Consider the following 12379-nt stretch of genomic DNA (forward strand, 5'->3'; position numbering starts at 1 on the left):
CCTCGACCCCTGTGTCTAAGTCTGTTATTCGACCCGCTCATTTTGAACCATGGTTTGAGTTTAGATTCCCATCATCTGACCTAGAAACTATCTGTATTCTTAACTTGAAGCGCTATCAGGTTTCCCGGTCAGACTGGCCTTCCCCAACTTTGTTCAAAGATGTAGGACAATCCTCGTGTTCCGCTTATTTAGAAGTAAGAACGCCCTTCAGAGAACTGAAGTCAATCGTGTTCAGAAAGGTACCGAACCGACTATTCCAGCCACGGGGGCATAAGTCACGTGACTCGGATACTGTCTTACCTTATGTTGCAACGCTTAACTTCGGCGCCTGAAACGTAAGTTGAAGAGTATCAAGCAGGAATTAGACCTGGCAAGTGGTGCATTGTAGGTAGACGTTCAGCTGTAGCACCCTTCCGGTGCCTAGCTGCCATGCCACCCGAAGGAAGCACGAGGGCTGGGATACTGCCAGGTTGCCCAAGCCTAGACAGGGAAGTCGAGTGGCGGAGGTCGGATTCGAACCACGAACCTTCCGGTCAGTAAATTCGCGCTCTAACCACTTGGGCCATCTCGCATTGACCACCTCATTACACTAAGCCAGGTGATTCAGCAGCTCCACACTGATCGAAAAGCGACCGTAAAAGGAGTCTTGGACTCAAAGGATAGACCAGCTCTTCTAAATGTTCTTGGCCAGAGTGGGATAACCTTGAAGTTCGTAGATATTCTTCGCGCCATGTATGGTTATGATCTATAATAATCTGTCTAGAAGCTTGCCCACAAATAGCGGAGTTCGTCAGGACTGTCCTCTCTTCTCTTTTTTCTTCAACTTTGTTATCGACGTTATCACAGAGTGACAATTACAAAGGATCAGGAACCTAAGTATTGAAACCAGGTCCGGAGAGATATCGATAGACTTGGAATGCGCGAACGATAGCTTTTTTTTGCCATTATTTGTCCGCGCAAAGTATTTTATAGAAAATATCGGACGCGGTCACATGGTTTGATGGGAATTTTGAACCTTCACTGTGCAAGATCTTATTTTAGCATTTCCCACCTTTCTATGCATCAGAATAAAGAGCCTGAGTTTGCTTACCGGTTCATCTACCTTTGTTGCACTATAACAGATGAGGTTAACGCGCGGATAACCAAAGCGCAAGCGGCTTTTGCCAACTTCCGTCACTTGTTGTATAAGAACGGAATCCCCCTAGAGCTAAAGAACCGTGTATACAAGATGCCCGTAAGCGTGGTCTTACTTTTCAGTCACGAGACCCGGTCCTTCTCACTCTTGGAACTTGGGTGTCTTCAAACATTTGATCACCGTTATCTCCAGCACATAGCGACGCAACGTAATGGTGAGTAAGCGGGTACGAATCCTCAGGACAGTAGATTGGACCTAAAGTTTGAGGTGGTTGGAGCACGTACCACATATTTCAAACAACCGTCTACCCAAGAAAGCGTTGTCCTCCGTTTCATGCCACTTTTGGAAAAATGCTCGTGGGAGACGTGAAATGAAAGCGGCTACAGTCAGAGTGCTTCACGCTTTTCTACCGGGCTTGGCAAACCTTCAGGGCACACATCCGATTCCAGTAGAGCGCACACTGTCATTTATTAACCGGAACACCTGGCTAAAGTTCGCCTATCTCTGTATGCTGGGCTCAAGTCAGGTGAGATTCGCAAAGATCGCTCGATCAATCCCGCTAATGGTGCATCAGTTCGGCGGATGCTTAAATGTGTCTACTATAGTGCTGGTCAATGGTGTGGATACCTTATTCGTGTCGTACAGCTCCTTTGGTCATAGGGCTTCTTTACACTAGGTCCCCACCACTCACTTTTCTTTCCACCCTTCACTAAGGTTTTCTTTCGTGGTACCGTGGCAGTTGGGAGCCACCATGTATCGCTGGAGGATGATTCCTCATTGAAATGATTTAGCTGGCCTGAAGGAACCTTGTTCAATTGAATTAAAGGTGTTGACTGTTAAACAAAACTGCTTTACCACAGGAACAAATGGGGTCATCACAGCTAGGGTCGTCGAAAGGGTAGTACTGCAGTTGGTGTCAGAACTCTGACCGATAGCTCACTAGAAGCTTGGCAAATGTGTCATGTGAACATGCGAGAGTTGCCCTGCAGAAACGCTGGGGATTCATTACGATAACAGCTGATATGATATATGGCTCCCTCAAATATACAGCTGTCACGTGACGTGAAAGACACACGCTCAAGCGAACCCACCTCAAACGAGGGCTCAAAGCAGAAAAGCAAGCTTTGTGCTTGACTGATAAAGAGTTCTGCAGATCGTGTGGAACCCATTTCAGGAAGATTGGCCAAACCCAGCTGGTCCGAAGATCCAACAGATGGGGCTGCGTAGAATCCAGGTGGGGCATCCGTTGGGTTCAAGGTGGAGACGGTAGTGGAGTTTAGTAGGTTGCTGGGGGTCCGCCGAGGTGGATAATCTACACGAAGAAGAAAAACAGAATTGGATAAAGAGTATGGTAGCGAAAGTAGCCGGTTTAGGAGTGAACATCAATCGAGCATCAGTTTTCAAGGGGCATTGTATCAACTGCAGAATGTCCGAGGGTTACGTTGAAGAATCACTATCGACAGCACATTTATAAACGTGGATACATTGTGCCTTACGTTACTCCACCTGTAGAATGCGTTTCAAAAGGCAGATTGCTAATGAATAACAACTGGTCGAATGATGCCCAAAATAGACCATGTATTATAAACATCCGAGTTTCCTGATCTCCCAGATCAGGGAAGATAATGGAAGATAATCTTGTTACCAAATAAAAAACACTGAATGAGATTATTTAGCAGTATGAAAACACGGCTGGGTACTAGCCATCTAAGCACACGATGCAATCGACACCCGATTATTAAACCAATGTCACATCCAAGCAGGAGGTGCTGTATTGCGGTGAGAACCGCTTCCACCTTTACCTCCGGTTGGCCACACCCCAACGCATGCAGACACGAAACAGCAATAAAATGTCCCCTCCTCGCATCATTCATGGGTCTTCGTCAAAGGGAGGACTCGATCAAGTCTTTAGTGTCATAAGAAAACCGGAAAAATCTTAAACTGAATAGTCATTTTTATGACGGTATGCATGCGCTCGAACCTCTCATTGGTAGCCATTGGCAGAAACACCCATAAAAAAGAGCGTTCACGAAGTGGTCGAGTTCACAACACTTGTGAGTGATCGTAGCGTAAAGAAAATCCTTCAGCTGTAACACCCTTTCGGTACTAGCTGCCAAATCATTCATGGGTCTTGGTCAAAGGGAGGATTCGACCAAGTCTTTAGTGTCATAAGAAAACCGGAAAAATCTTAAACTGAATAGTCATTTTTATGACGGTATGCATGCGCTCGAACCCCTCATTGGTAGCCATTGGCAGAAACACCCATAAAAAAGAGCGTTCACGAAGTGGTCGAGTTCACAACACTTGTGAGTGATCGTAGCGTAAAGAAAATCCTTCAGCTGTAACACCCTTTCGGTACTTAGCTGTCAAGCCACTCAAAGGAAGCCCGACAGCTGGAATACTACCGGGTTGACCAGGCCTAGACAGGGGAAGTCGAGATGCAGAAGCCGGGTTCGAACCAGGGACATTCCGGTAAGTAAATTCGCGCTCTAACTCTGAGGCATCGTAGCGTGGACCAGAAGAACGAGACTAATTACTTTTAGGGATCAGACTCTAAGACGGATCACCGGATATTTACGGCTAGGTGGACAGTATATCCGGAATATGTACGGGGTTTAGGGCTAAACCTGAACATCCTTGTTAAACACAGCTGGACAGACACTGATTGTCACATCAAATACTGTTCACATACCCCGATTTTGGAAAAGTGGTCCTTGTTGGGGAGCAGATAGGCTAAAATTGTCACAAGAATTTGTGCCCATTATGAGAGAGGTTGGTGTTTGACAAACATCGTGCGATCGGAACGATCTGATCGCTTTGGGGAGAATTTTTCGGACTGAAGGAAGGAACCTCCAGATATCGATCGTTTATCCTTCCGACTGGCTCCTCTGCAAGTGGGAGTTGGATTCGACCTAATTATGCGATAGTACTATACATGATCGCGGTGTGGAACACATATTCAGGAAAGGTAACACGATTTGTTGATTTAGAGGGAGCTATTCCTTCTCTGCTGGAGTAAATTCTGTAAGCTACCAATATGTCTCGTCGGCCAGGTGACTTCGAAAGTTCATAGAAACATTTACTAGGCCTGACAGTATTCTAGCCCTTTTGCTTCCTTCGGGTTGCATGACACCTAGGTGCCGAAAAGGTGTTACAGCTGAACAAAGCAACAAAATCAACTCACATATAGACTGTGTAACCACGTTGGTTTCGTCCACAACCGGTGGCGGTTGTACGGCCAACACTCGATCCCGACTGACGGCATGGGCTAAATTTCCCCGTGGACTGAAGGCAAGGGCAACTGGAGAGGCGCTTTCCGCGGGGCGAACACCATCTGCCACACAGTGGCGGATAAGCAGGCCATCACGTCCGACAGTGTAGAAATAGTCTGTTTCGGCAGGACACCATGATATAGCTGGAAAAGCAACAGAGAAGAAAAAACGGTTCAAGAGAGGTGAAATGAAAAAAAAACATAGGATCACAAGAAACGGAGGGCGACTTTATTGGCTTGAAGAGCCGAAGCGATGAAATACAGGGCGCGAAACAATTATAAAGCCAGTCGATACTTGGGATGATTTGACAAACCTGTCGGATTTTCGAAAATGAGTGCATCAAATTCACAGGACAAAGGAGAAAGGCAATGACATGAATGTGTAAAAAGAGAGACAGAGACAAAAGTACAGCGAACAAACAAAAAACGTACACGTTACGATGCTCTTGTGTTCCTCAAATGCAGCGTACGGAAGATAGGGTCTTTTAAGATCCCACAGGTAGGCACTGAGGTCGAATGTTTGATTGCAACTGGAGACTAGCTGAGTGGGCTGCAATCAATGAGTAAATAAACTGGTAAGTTGGAAGAACGGAACGTAAAACATTGATAAGTTCAAAACAGTTCGAAAAGTATGCGGCACTCCTCAGCTGAGTTCTCGGTTTGAACGGCAAAAGAGCAACCAAAGACACACAACGTGTATTAAACGCAAAATTCCAGGCCAAATGTACAGCGAGTTGTATTCAAAGTGAGACGATAACGTTCTGGGAATTTCGACGCATTCTGTACGCGCCATCGGCTACTTGCATTTGGCAGAAACCGAATCATGATTGGCTGCTGGGACCACACTTTCGGCCAATAAGAGCTCGCCTTGACGCTGGACCGGCAAGTGATCAATCGCGTGCGGGTTAGGTCTAGCTGTAGCAGAGCTTAACTGTGAGCGGTAGAGCGGTGTTGGTTTGGGACTGTGTTTGACAGTTTGGTTTCTGGAACAGGCATTTCCTTGCATGTTACTATGAAGATATGAGTCTTCAGTTTATGAGCTCCTTGTTTTGGACTAGGCATCGTACTTGGCATGGGCCATCAAAGCGTGCGCATTCGTCATTTTTCGACTATTTTAACGGAGGGTGAAACCTTGATATCTCCCAAAAGTGAACATATGTGCAAAGGACTCCTTCAGTAAAACCATGTGGCTTTTATCAGATTGAACAAACAGTGTGAGCTGCGGCCAATCACAGACGCATCATGCGACTTGACTAAGATTAGTTAAACTTTATCCATTCCTGACACCTTTCGATGAGAGTACTAATAACTAATAACAATCACCGTGCCGCCCCAAGGAAGCACGAGGATCAAGATACTGCCAGGTTGCCAGAACCTAGAGAAGAGCAGCCTAAATGCCAGGAATGTGTTCGAACCACGGATCTTTCAGGGAGTGAGGTCGAATCTAAACTACTGGTCTACTTCGAGCTCGGTTGAGTATGTAATGTATCACCACCTGGAAGTTGGACTGATTTAAAGGGACAGCGACTTACCAGGCGATGTGACTCAGTCATTCAAAGCTAACCGTCATCTAATCAAGCGTTTGAACTAACTTGGTCTTCATTCGATTCACTATAGAGAGGTGGACGGAATTTGTGTCGGCAACCCTAGACAAGCTAGTGACAATATTCCCATCAGTATGGACAACATGGCTCTAGAAGTAGGTAGTGGTGTTTAATTGCCAAATGACCCTAGAAGAACAACATCTGATTAGAATAAAGGAGACGGGATGGATCGCAAAAAGGTTCCATGCCTCAAACACTTTTAAAGAATAGTCAAACAAACTATATGAACATCCGATCAAAATGCGACGTCATCAGCACAATTAACCCAGCTTCATTCGTGAATGTCGTTCAGCACAAATCCAGTGCACAACGACAAACAGTTTGGGTAGGTATGAGGTGACAACACACTCACCATTTGGATAGATTATAGGCCATGTTTTTCGGGTTTCCAACCACGTGCAGACAAGATCAAATGGATTCCAACCATAGGGTGCCGAAGATCCCACTAACTAACACATCGAATCGCAATGTCCTGGCCGATACCCAACGAACCTTCCGCAAACTTGGGCTCGAGGTGAAAAGTAGTTTTCTTTCGTAGTCATAATAATCTTCATATGACATTCTAGCAATTTCGAATGACTAGCTAGCGCTCGCTTACGGACACGTCTTGACCAGCAAATGCCAGCCACCGATGACTATGCGTTTGCAAACGTTTGAGATCGTCGTATCAAGGAGGTCAACTCTCGACAATGAATTACGGCTGCTCGGGTTTTTTAGACCTCGGATCCAGTGAGATCTGTTCCAGACACCCAAAATGCTACGAATGCTGCGAATGCAGCCCCGGCCTTGACCATGAGTGTATTGACTTCATCATCGAAGGGTTATGAAGATGCCGCGATACGTTAACCAACCAACCAAACAACAAAGGTTGCATCATGCTAACAAGGGGGGGTGTAAGTGTTGCAAATCAGCTGACCGTTCACCGGTACTCAAAATGGAGAGGAATATCCCTTTCTGAAAACCTATCCACAAATCATACCACTATACAGATGATGCAGCAATGACAATATGGATTCTACCGGGACGCCTTTTAACTTTGAGTTCTCACCACGACATGTGCCCATATCACAAGCTCACCGTCTAATGAGATGGTAACTGAGTAACCACTAATGTAGCCGACAGTGCTTTGAAGGCTATGCGAATGTCACAGTTTTTTGGGAATCTCGCGTATTTTGATCGAAGAAAGGTACAAGGTTGTATTCAGCGCGCATGCGGTGGTCCAACAGAGAAAAAATTAGCCATATGAACGCAGACACTACAGATATCCGGTGAAGAATGTATTTTTGGTCTGCTGAAGCATGAGTTAAACTCGTTTCGCAGATCAGTGAGGTGGTTCTAACATGGACCGTGTGCGTCGTAGAGGCCAAACAATGAAGTGACTCTCTGTCCTCCTTAAACAAAAGCTAAATGTCGCATTCATCCCAATCAATCAACCAATCAACTGCATGCGGAAAGTCATATGAATCATTCTACATCTTTTTACCCTTCTCAATGAGTCAACTTTGGTCATTTCTCCATTCATGAATAACTCTACAAAGGACAGCATGATAGTGTTCCTTGGATCAATATGCACAGATAAATTAACTCGCACCCTCCTTCCGGATACGTTTCCGTTCCGCCTTCGGGAGGTGTACGAAGGTTGCTCAAATAATCTTGTTTGTGCACCTAAAGCTCCGCAGCATAGACGATCAATGGGGCGAAACCCAACCGTGATTGAACTGCTGTCACCTTGCTTCAAGTGGACAGCGCGGAGAATTGCCGTGATCTGCATTCTGTTCCACCAAGTCATACTGTGCCCATCGCTTAATTTACACCAGGTCGAACTTGGTGTGCCTTCCTTAGTAGCTAGTAACTCGGCGCGTACCACATGACCGATGGAACGCAGCTTCACCAAACTAATGCTTCTTAAAAGCTCCTTCCACATTAGTCGATGCACTTCTATGGCTCTGAGATCGATGATTGAAGACCTGAAAACGCATCACTTCCAGCACGGTCGACTCCCGCAGCCACAAAACTTCTCACACCGTAGTCTTATATTCTCGACTTAATAGGTCAAGGATGGCTTCGTACGTTGTCCAGAGACTTCATGAAGTGCAATCTGTCGGACTGTTGCAAACTTGATATGGAAAGGTATGAATAACCCTCGGAGCACCTAACGTGCAATCTGTACATTTCTATAAAACGTGCTAGTTCCTATTGAACTTAAATGGAATTCCATGGGATTTCCAAGCACATTAAGACACATCGCTTGCACCAACCTCAAGTTAGTCAAGTGGACGAATTTGGTGCTTCCAAGAAATTTAAGGAAAAGAAACTTACAACTCCCGGTCTCCATCGAACCCGACTGACATTGCTTGTGCGAACTGTGTAGACCACTGGCGGACAAGCAGATTGACCAGAAGGAAGCTGACTGAAATTCCAAACTTTGATGAGATGGTCCACAGCACCCGCAGTGGCTAGCCAATTTCGACTAAATGAGAGGAGGGACAAGGGAATCACAGTTGCACAACAATTTGAGTGATCTATAATCGAAGCTACATGACTCACCTGATTCCTGGCCAACTTGGAAGCCAATCAAGAGACGCTATGGAACAGGAGTGTCCCTGGAAGGCAAGGTATGGACGACCAGATTGACGAGTGTCCCAGATGGACAGTGTGCCATTCTCTTGAGCTGCAGCAAACAGATAACTGTTACGAGGGCAGTAGGTGACATCTCGAACTGGGCTAGGTACAGCCGCGCGTTGAATGAAAGTTCGAGGTGATGTACCGGGGTTGGATTCGCGAGTGTCCTACACATGGAGCAATCAGGAACAAGAAACTTTTAACCTAACCACGATGACTCCGAAGCAGCAAACAGGTGTGCGGGGTTACCAGAATAAACAAAAGGTGAGGTCGGCGGAATGCATATTGAGAAAGTATCGGTCAATAGTAACGCGGATTTGAGGGACCATCCTCCAGCCCATCAACTGAAATAAAAAATTAAATGAATAGTTCAGCTTTAGCATCCTTTCAGTGCCTAACTGCCACCCGAAGGTTGCACGAGGGCTAGGATGCTGCTAGGTTGTCCAAGCCTAGACAGGGGAAGTCGAGAGGCACAGGTCGGGTCTGAACCGTGGACATTCCGGTCAGTGAATTCCCGCTCTAACCACTTGGACCATCTCGCCCATCAACTGAGCTGTGCACTGAAATCCAACCCAAGTTTCGATCACCCAATTACAAACGTTCTCTACCTGTCACTATTGGAAAGATCGACCGACGCCAGGTGGCGCCCAGCCAGTCGGGTAGTGGACCAATCAGAGCCCTCAAATAAGGCACATAAGTGCGGCACATTTAATGTGATAAAAAAAACCTGATTTTGCATTAATAAAAGATTCCCCTGGAGTGAAGTGAGTTCTTTTTTTTATCAATTTTCAGGAACACAACCCACCATAAGCGGCGGCACCGGTACTGAAATAAACAAGCAATGGAAGGACGGTGTAAACTCCTGGACGCACAGGCAATTGGAATCCGACTACGGGACCCACAAGTCTGCTCCTAAAAGAAATGTGCACGACCCTTGAACTTGAAGTGATCACAAACTCCATGTAATTTGTTGACTATATGACCTATTGACCTTTGTTTCTTTTGCACGCTTTCTCATGTACGTAACCCTGAATCTGCTGAGGGTCATATACATTTTCATGTACCACCCAAAAAAAGCTTTGTTCTCTGTCTTTGTCTTAGCGAGAATTCGACGAGTATCCACCATCGCCCGATAATTTACTCCAAGCCGTTCACATTCAAACCTCAGAACTCAGTTAAATTGGGAAAGACGGTAAGGAGAAATCTTGGAAGCCCAAAAGCTGTTCTGTCACTAAATCACGCATGATGAAATATGAGGTTGTGAATATATTTAACGATTCGTGGGATATGTACTGCAGATCAGCAAAGAAGAAGGGGAGAAATCTTGGAAGCCCAAAAGCTTTTCTGTCGCTAAATCACGCATGATGAAATATGCGGTTGTGAATATACTTAACGATTCGTGAGATATGTACTGCAGATCAGCAAAGAAGAAGTACGAATACGATGCTTCTAGACCTTCCAGCATAGGTACAACTAACTAACTGAGCAAAGTAACACCATGATATCTAGTCGGAGATGCAACAAGAGCCGAGAAGCGTTTAAATATACAGCGAATAGTGAAACAACGTACGAACAGATTAAGTTTCCCGTCTTGCGAAGCCGTTAGCAATTCCCATGGATTGGTTGGATGGAACATGAGACAATGGATGGAACGGAGGTGTCCACAAAACGACTTGACTGAAATACACGAGATAAAGTGTTAAGCTACAGGAGATTGGATGTGAACAAGAAGGAGGCGGAATTCAGCAACCAGAAGAAAATGAAGAATTTTCTTTTTTCTTTTTGTTTGCCGAAGAAAACAGATCGTAATCACAGTGGGGCACAGACTTCTGCGAAGTAATGCATAGGTCCACATACTGATAAATGGCTGGCACCCGAATCAGATTTGCCGGTCAGTGCTGATTATACCACTGGAAGCCTAAGCGCTGAGCGGTGTACGCACACTAACTCGACAATAATAGATTAGTTTTCTGGGATTCAACACACACGACCAGGGCATTTAGGCTCCCATTTTCGAATCAAACAGACCAGTATTTGATTTAACATGCGTGGTTGGAAGGAAAAAACAGATAAACAAAATAAGGAAGTATCGCATTTTCCACAGGAGTGTCACGAATCGACTTAAATCAACACATGGAAGGCACACCTGTAGCCGCTATCACTGTCTTTAACTGTAAACCAAGTATATGTTGCAGAGTCGCTATAGCTGCCACAGTTCCGTACACCAATGATCTGGGAGCATAAGGGAGCAGAGTTACGCATTAAAGGAAGAATCCGACGTGACTCAAGTGTGAATCCTAAAGTGGAAGCTGAATTTTCACTGGGGAGACAGTGGAGGGAAGATATGCGTTGACATCAACAGCTTGGATGTATGCGTGCCATTGAGTGCACGGCTGTACCACATCTGTCAATATCTCTAAATACTGATTTGTCCAATCTATGGATTGCCATTCAAGGAGACGACAATAACCAGCGCAGCTGAGGTTGCTGATAATGGCTTTCATACTTCATTATCACCTTGTCTGTCAGTCGTCGAGTACACGATGCTGCAGTGCGCTCCATACAGTTGTTCGTAAGAGACCTCGCTGCCGCTAGCCGAAGGCGCTAAAAAATTTCAGTGCTTGACTACTGGTGTCTTCGGAACATTTCTCAAATCTGATGGAGACTCAGGTAACAGTGTTGGAGTGAACCGATTAGTTTTTAGAGCAAATAACCCACAAACTGTAGGTGAGCCGAGAACTGTTCACGAGTTGCGATGGCTTTGTCATATGCTTCGAACGTCAGTGGATCGACTTGCCTGAAGAGCCGCTTCGAACAATTATACGGCGGGTGAAAACGAGCGAGGGAACATCAGAGATGTAGGAAAGATATTACCAGCAAACTTATTTGCACTGCTCGTTGCCATCTGCCCTTGGCTTGCTTACACCCTTCGCGTGGTTATGCGAAAGGAGTTATTCGAAAAATTCGGTCAACTGGCATATGCAGCACAATCTATGGGGTGGGATCAGCTCATTCATATTTCTTCCGAAAACCATTCGATTTACTTCGGCGTTACCGATCTGCTGTTCTAAACAGACTTGGGCAATGCTCTGAATACACCGGTGGGCAAACACTGAAAGTCTATCAGCGTCCTCAGTGCATAGTGACCAGAGTCCTGAACCAAATAACACTATGGAGCGTATCACAGCATGGTAGACTGGATCCTTAACAGAAAAGCTGGTGTCAAGCCTGCGTCACAGGCGATCTAGGTTGAAAACAGCTGTTATGGCCTTTCCGATCTGATGGAAATATCATTCCTGGCTAGACCTCTGAGACCGGCGCAGCTGACCTGGTGGGCGAATTTGTCCTCTACCTCAATCGGCTCACCCGTAAGCACGAAATCGGGCTTTGAATCCACCTAGTCTCGCAACAGCCTTTTGCAGGTGTGAAGCGTATACCAAACTATGAGACTGGATTTGGCAATACTGTCTACATTACAGTGGTGTCAGAACCAGACAGACCCAGGTCATCTGCGTACTCGACATCTGTGAGCGTTTCGACTCCGCAGGTATTAGAGGCTGTAACAGAGTCTATTATGATCATAGTGATGACCAAGTTAAATAGAAAATGTGAAAGAGGACATCCTTCCGAGACGTTTGACGTAGTGAACTCAGGCGGTAGCTTACCGTTGACTTTCACGCATCCATGGCTTTTGGTGTACAACATCCCAAGGAATCTATGGGGACATCTTTGTCCCATAGACCACAA

General features: G+C 45.7%; 1 protein-coding gene across 1 annotated transcript in view; it reads right to left on the reverse strand.

Moving 5' to 3' along the window:
- The window catches only part of T265_11589 (hypothetical protein), a gene marked incomplete at both ends in the record, with an annotated part of 66147 nt that overhangs the window by 47696 nt on the left and 6072 nt on the right, over positions 1–12379 (reverse strand). The window contains 6 exons of the mRNA XM_009178278.1: positions 1091–1201; positions 2227–2447; positions 4320–4550; positions 4839–4956; positions 8330–8480; positions 8558–8799. Of these exons, the coding sequence (XP_009176542.1) occupies positions 1091–1201; positions 2227–2447; positions 4320–4550; positions 4839–4956; positions 8330–8480; positions 8558–8799 (1074 nt within the window). The remainder of the gene's footprint in view (positions 1–1090; positions 1202–2226; positions 2448–4319; positions 4551–4838; positions 4957–8329; positions 8481–8557; positions 8800–12379) is intronic.

The sequence above is a fragment of the Opisthorchis viverrini genome (genome assembly GCF_000715545.1).
Source record: "Opisthorchis viverrini unplaced genomic scaffold opera_v5_528, whole genome shotgun sequence".
Lineage (NCBI taxonomy): Eukaryota > Metazoa > Platyhelminthes > Trematoda > Opisthorchiida > Opisthorchiidae > Opisthorchis > Opisthorchis viverrini.